The sequence below is a fragment of the Babylonia areolata genome, chromosome 12 (genome assembly GCF_041734735.1).
Source record: "Babylonia areolata isolate BAREFJ2019XMU chromosome 12, ASM4173473v1, whole genome shotgun sequence".
Classification (NCBI taxonomy): domain Eukaryota; kingdom Metazoa; phylum Mollusca; class Gastropoda; order Neogastropoda; family Buccinidae; genus Babylonia; species Babylonia areolata.
Genome location: NC_134887.1, coordinates 4,629,376 through 4,636,875, shown reverse-complemented (window position 1 = coordinate 4,636,875; position 7,500 = coordinate 4,629,376). Strand labels below are relative to the sequence as shown.

The window sequence follows — 7,500 nt, the reverse complement described above, 5'->3', positions numbered from 1 at the left end:
GGCTTGTGTAAATCGCCTTTCTTGTGCAAGGGTTGAATAATCGATTCAGTCCAAGCTACTGGGTACTGACCCGAAGAAAATATGATATTAAACAGTTTGAAAAGAAAAGGAACAATTAGCTCACTCGAGTGCTTCAAAAGTTCGGGTATACTGCCATCTGGGCCGGCTGTTTTGTTGTTTCTTAGATGACGGATGGAATCGAGTATTTTTTGTTCAGTTATATCACTGTTCAGCAGGACATCGTCCTGATTGTCACTTTCTTCAGTCCCATTCCCAGGTTCAAAGCCAGTGAAATCGTCATTTATAGTATCATTGTCATTCACACCAAAAACCTCTTTAAAGTGTTGTAACCACTCATCATCTGAGACGTTTCCAGTCTGCTTACTTTTCTTAGAAAATTGTTTGATAGTTTTCCAAAACTGCTTGGAATCATTAATATTCCCTTCAAGTTCAGCTCTACATTTTGCTTTGTAAGCTCTTTTTTTATTAGCCAATAGCTTTCTGTAAGACTTTCTGGACTCAAAATACGCATGCCCATCTGCAGTAGGATCGGCTCTCTGTTCACGTCCAAATTCACGGAGAGCTTTCCTTGTGCCCTTCCGACGTTCATGGAATTCTGAGTCGAACCAAATATTGCCTTTTATGGCTCTAGCACATCCTCCTTTTACAAGCATGCAAGAAGCGGCGGATTTTTGAGTAACTGAAAACAAGTCAACTGCTTTATTGATGTCCTCATCTATCAGGTGTTTGGCTTGTTCAAGAGAAGCAATATTTTCCGGTGAATTGATACGATTAACGAATTCGTCATGTTTGTCATCAGACCAAATGAGCCTGGAAATAAATGAATCTGTTCCCCCTTTATACTTTTGTCTATTACACTTTATAAGACATGTTACATGCATATGCTTAGATTCTATCTTTTCTTCTACAAGCATTCTGTGCGATGAATAGCTTAATGAAGAGGAGAAAATAAAATAATCAATGACACTACTACCAGAGCGAGACGTATAAGTGAAAACCCCATTTGTGTCTCCGTCACAAGCACCATTCAAAATGTACAGATCAAAATTAGAGCACAAGCAGAGTAACTTTTGGCCATAGTCATTGATCATTGTATCTTGTGACAACGGTCAGGAATCGATTCGTGGCCATCGTCAAACTGAAAACCATCGTGTGTGTCGTCTGAGGAAAAGTCCGCACTAAACTGTACTGGGAATTTGTTACCAGTCCTGGCATTAAAGTCTCCACACAAAATGAAGAAAGCATCCTCGTGGTTTTCAATAATGTCAAGTAGACGTTGTTCTAGTATAGAAATCCCATTGTCTGCCTCACCTGTCTCGTAAAATGGACTGTTGAGAGGATTTATGTCAATACTAACAATAAAAACACTAGACTCTGTTCCAAAAAGTTCTTTTTCTGCTTGAAGAACAATTGTATTATCATATTTTGTTGGAAATTGTTTAACCCTTTCGCTGCCAGGAGAATAAGATTTAAGTGAAATCTATTTGCCAGGGTTTTTTCACAAAAAACGGGTATAAATTTTCCAAAAATTCTGTGCTCTTTTTTATTGGAGAAAGACCCATAAAAGTATATATTTTCTGAAAGGTAAATGAATAAAGAATACAAAACACATGCTATTTTCCCATTTTATATATTTTTAGTGACATGTTGTTGTTTTGAAATCAGTGTTTTGTTTTTTGTCACATTTTCAACTTGTTCATTACAAATATTAGTCAGGTAATTTGCACAAAAACATCATATTTTCTGGACAAATGGATATCTGCAAACACAAAATCATACTAGAACAACCACAATATGTATATATATATATTTTTTAAGAGATAGATACACAATACATTGTGACTTCTCCAAGTGATAAGATGGATGTGAGGCCACGCCCCCTCAGTCTCCACCCCCCCCCCCCCCCCCTCCTCCTCACCCCTCTCACACGGTCACTTGATTCAGTTCTCATCAGACCGCGTTGGCTGCTTGCCAAGAATATCGCTCTGCTGCTAATTCGGTCATCTGTCGTCTGCTAACAGCTGTACAGCTGACATCACTCACTGACAGTTGCATCTTGGCCACTCTCTTGATTGCTCCCTTTATTTTCTATCAGATCGTCCTATAAATGTTCATCTCTATCTTCTCCTTCGAATTTACGCTTCAGTTCTTTCTGAGCATCAGCTAAAGAAAGAAATCATTTTTGATTTAGTTCGTCACGATCGCATGTCTTGAGCACGGCGTCAGTCCGACATTTTGTTGAGCGAGCGAGGAGAGAAGTCAGGCAAACACTTGGACAGTGACCCAACCAAAACGTTCAAATAAAGGACTGCTTCATGACGTAGATGGGGTTTCTAGCTATGAATAGAATCTAGAGAGATTCCCCAGGCTAAAGCTACCACTATTTTTGCCAAGGAAGTGAATGCAAACCAGGGAAAAGTCAGAATATTTCGATGACGAGTTATCTCGTCATGCAGGCAGCGAAGCATACATGCTTGCCATGACGAGTTATCTCGTCATGCAGGCAGCCTAGGGGTTAAGGAAAGGTACATACTCATTGTTTACTAGTACAATGACACCCCCACTCCTCCTCCCCTGATGTGAGAGCTTTATCGCTGGAGCAACGTAACATGTATGTGATGGGAATAACGAACATGTGAAGGACTCTACGAATGTTTCTAACAGACAAATGAAGTTAAACTTTGAAATAAAGGAGACGAAACTGGTGTCTTTCAGTTTAGACACTATTCCTTCAACGTTATATGAAATCATTGAAAACTGAGTCTTTTGAAATGCCAGTGTTAGGGTCAGGGCCATACCATCATTTTTTACCTTTTTCTTTCGAGGTGGTAACTTTTCGGGGACTAGCGCGTTTGTTCTGTTTGTTGTTTCTTATCCAGCTGTTGGGGAGGGAAGACTGTCTTTCAAGTGACACAGATTGTGATCGTGTGTTCACCAGTCTTTTCTCGCCTGTCACGCTGCCACGGCGCCTCTGCCGTTCATTCTGCACGGGAGTCACAGGGGGCGATTTCTCCGAGCAGCCAAGGGAAGGGGAATTCCCCGCGTTACGTAGCGTGTTGGCATTGGTGTCGGAGGTGACGCTGCTTTGCGTTGAGGGGCCGTCTCCATAGACAGCACGGGTCGCGTCGTCCTTCGGGGTGGCAGGGGTGTTGGGTGGAAGCCCTTCATCATCCGCGTCATCAGCCAGGTCATCTTGCTGCTGTTGAACGTCCATAGCATTCATCACACTGCTGTCCCTGTCAACCCGATCACCAGACTCTACTGCACTGTCTCTACCTCTCTCAGTGGCTCTGTCTGCAGTGGTGTTGATGGCATCAGTGGCATCCTGTCTGCATACAGTGTCACCGCGTGCATCTTCAATGCTGTGGCTGTCGGACGTGGTGACAGCTGGGTCACAAGTCGACGCTTTCTCTTCGGTAGAGGGCTGGGGAACAGTGGGGGGAACCAGAGGGACATCCGATCTGACACTGCCAAGGTCAGACTGGTCGTCGTCATGGCAGGAGTTGTCCTTTTCCAGTTGGTCGGCTCCGTTGATTTTGTTGTCTGTCCTGTTCGCAGCCGTGAGCTGGTGTGTGTCGTGTCGAGTATCACCTTCCATGCACTCGTTCGGTCTGTTTGCGTTGTTTGTTGAGGGTGACTGACGCGGGGAGTCTTTCCTGCTTGCAGCTTCTTGCGTCAGTCTCTTTTCTTGATGTCTTGAGGAAGAGCGGACGGATTGTATCACTTCACTGTATGATCTCGTGCCATGAACCACTCATGGGGAATAGGCTTTATCTCTGGGGCTTAAATAGTTGATCTCATTCCTCTGACTGGAAGCATGGGCATTGTTTGAAATGTCCAAGTGCTGGCTGTGATGGACATGGTTCCAGCTGTTCCACATATCACCATGAGCCTGTTGAAACCAGTCGTCAGCGGGACGATATCTTGCTGTGTGGCTTTGGAATTCCTCGTAGTTGTACATAGGAACATAGGGTGTGTGCTGATATTGAAAAGCTTCCCTACCAGCATTGTAGTCGAGTTGTGCAGTGAGATCGTTCTCAAAGCTGTCTTGCTGGTACATATCGTACTCTTCCTGCCATCTGGAGGAGGGTGCTGACTCCACTTGGCTGTCGCTGGCTCTGGTGGTGGATGTGTTGAGAGGGAGCGTGGTGTCTGTGTGCACTGGATCTGTTCTCTTCGAAGTCACCTTGCTGCCTGTTGTCAGTCTCCTGCTTCCTGTATGTACTCGATCCCCTGTTTCTTCGGTGGTCCCCATATCTGGTACCAGATGCTGCTCGCTGGGTATGAAAATTCGCATGTTTTGCGTTGAATGGGCGATGTCGGTCTGTGCCCCCATTTTCTTCTCTGTTCTGCTGTCCGGGTCGGTCGTCCAAGTCATCAGTGTTAAGATGTGAGTGCTTGTCTTGGACATACAGTCTTCCTTTCTTGAAGTATGCAATCTTTCCCTGCTGACGGTGGTGTCGTATTTCCTCTCTCTGACGTGTTGTGAGGTCTGCCGTGATTCGGATGTTCTCTCTTCTGAGGAGATTTCTTAAGTAGTTGTCGCTCAGAATGTCCATCTTGTCTGTCCAGTTGCGGAATCGAACGATTAATGGGCGTGGCTGTGAGGAGTACTGTCTGTAGCTGCCGACGCGATAGGCCTTCTCAATGTCTGACAGACGCCATGAACTGGAGGATGATGAACGATTCAAAATGTCAACAGCTATTTCCGCACTTTTTCTTTTGCTTTCCAGACCGGTTTCACGAACACCTAGAACTTCAGATTGTTTTCTTTTGAGTTCATCTCCAGTGTGTTTATTTCTTTCTCCATTCTGTCCAACCGTTGATGAACATTGACCTTGTCTTCCTGCATAGCATGTATCACGTTGCTATGTTCACGAACGACATTTTGTAGGGTCGATACCTCTGACATCAAATGTGATATATTTCTTTGGAGGTTCCCGAAGATGGTTTCCATTTTCTCACACAGACTTGCGGAATGTAATCGTAGCTCCTCCAATATCTGAACAAATCGTCTATCCATAGCAGTGTGCATTTCAGGATTCGTCTCTACGTCCATGCAGATAGGGAGCAGGATAATAGACAAGCAGTATAATACTGTCAGAGAGAGAGAGAGAAGAAACAAGCAGATGAAAAGCAAAAACAACAATAGCGTGTGTGTATGTGTGTGTATTCTTTGAAGTTTAAAAGCCCGGCAGAATAACTGATGTAGATATATATATATATATATATATATATATATATATATATATATATTCTTTCAAGTACCCCTGAAACTCACTTACGTACCGAATTTACGAAATGAGGTCATTCATTATCCAACAGTAACGTCACGCTGTTCTGTGTGTCTTTCAGGAATCCCTGCTGGTAGTGATGTGAACTGTACACGTGACAACGATTGTGTGCCACCTGCTGTTTGTGTATCCATGAACTGTAGTAAGTACATACAGACATAGAAACACACACACACACACACACACACACACACACACACACACACACACACAAAGATGTACAGACACAGACATAGACACACACACACACACACACACACACACACACACACACACACACAGCCACACAGACGCAGACACACACACACACACACACACACACACACACACACACACACACACACACACACACACACACACAGATGTACAGCCACACACAGTCACAGAGGCACAGAGAAACGAAGACGGAAAATGTCGAAAGAAAAAGTAAAACTGTGTTGTGCTTGTCTCTTGTGAAACCATCCCTTTGAAACACGTTGATGTACAGACACAAACAGAAGAACTGACAGACAGACAGAGAGACAGGTAGTGCAGTGTCAACAGTGTTGGTAGCATCATGTAGTCTGTATTGGTAGCTGAGTGAATTTCATACATGAAGTAATATCTCTGGTTCATTGTTGTCAGTTCTGGAGACAACACCTAACCCACCGGGTGAATCTAACAAAACCAGGATCTTGAGAAAGCTGAATGAGGTGAGTTGAATTCTTTCTCTTCTTTTTTCTTTTCCATTCCTCTTCCTTCTTCTCATTTTCTTCTTTTCTTCTCAGTAATTCCTTCATTATTCTTTCCTTTCTTTCTTCCTTCTTTCCTTCTGTCTGTCTGTCTTGTCTTGTTTTCTTTCTTCTTTTTTTCCGTTGATTATTTTTCCTTTCCTCCCCTCATATTTTGGCTGATTTTTCTTTTATTTTCTTCCTAGCATGTCTGTAGTTTACAAAAATTGTATTTAATAAGTAACTGTCAAGTAAATTGTAAGCATGCCAAAAATTCCATGAGCCAATGAACCATTCATTCAGTCAGTCAACCAATCAATTAACCAGTTAACTGATCGATTTAACTCTGCAAGTGTTTACTCCATCATAAAAAACCATGTTGCAATATGACGTGATGAAGTATATTCTGTTGGTCAGCAGAAGCCATTTTGCAAAAGTTGTCACATTGTAGGAATGTATTCCGTTTGGGGAGGTTGGTGATGGAAAGAGGACGTAGTGGTGGAGGGACTACCAGTATGCAAGAAAATTGCATCATCCTTTTAAAGTGAGTAAAGATCTGTTTGTGTTCACGTCTTCACAAGCCGCTTCTGTCACAGACTGTAGATGGTGAAAATTGACGTGCGTGTTTCATTGAAAGTTCCAGTCTGCAGCAAACATTCTTTCTTTTAAACACAGCTGGATTCAGATGAACTTAGTGCCAGTACCTGAGACTGAAGTCTCACGTATGATGTAATGTAGATACCAATTCTTGAGCTTGTTGGTGATGACTTGTGATGTGGTGATGGACAAACAATGTACCGGAAGTGAGGGTAAAGGAATGTGCTACAGTGTGACGGTGAGCCTCTCCCCTTCCCCCTTCCTGACTCCCTGACTTCCTGACTCCCTGACTTCCTGACTTCCTGACTCCCTGACTCCCTGACTTCCTGACTCCCTGACTTCCTGACTTCCGCACCGACACGTTGAAGTGATGGGACAGGAGGTGTGAAAGATGTGGATCTCAGTGCTGAGTGGGTCGCTTTTCTTGATGTCCTCTGTATGCTGACACTTGTTCTTGTGTGTGTCTGCTGACTCAAAACACTGCACTGAGTCTCGGATACTCTGTCACCATTTTTCATTGCCCTGGTGACCTCGTTTTTCTTTTTCCAAGGACCCCTTCTTAGATCGCTTGTGGCACGAAGTGTGTCAGCCTTGAGTAGAATACTTTCACATCGTCTGGACTGCCCTCTGACTGCAGAGTGGTTTCCAGCCTGCTCCATGCATTACAGTTACTGCTTGGCTTTGCTGAAGCAGCGGGGCTCACAGTGGTCCTTCAGCACAAATTTCACCGCCTCACCTCTGACAGACTGCTCAATCTCGCCAGAGACTGACTCTGTAGCACTGACTGCAGCACTCTGTGTGTGTGTGTGTGTGTGTGTGTGTGTGTGTGTGTGTGTGTTGTTGTTGTTGTTGTTGTTGTTGTTGTTGTTGTTGTTGTT

The 7,500-nt window shown here is 43.7% G+C and overlaps 1 protein-coding gene across 1 annotated transcript in view; it reads left to right on the top strand.

Annotated features, from left to right (window-relative positions):
- The window catches only part of LOC143288247 (uncharacterized), a 64,197-nt gene that overhangs the window by 34,944 nt on the left and 21,753 nt on the right, over positions 1-7,500 (top strand). The window contains exons 13-14 of the mRNA XM_076596595.1: positions 5,377-5,457; positions 5,940-6,007. Of these exons, the coding sequence (XP_076452710.1) occupies positions 5,377-5,457; positions 5,940-6,007 (149 nt within the window). The remainder of the gene's footprint in view (positions 1-5,376; positions 5,458-5,939; positions 6,008-7,500) is intronic.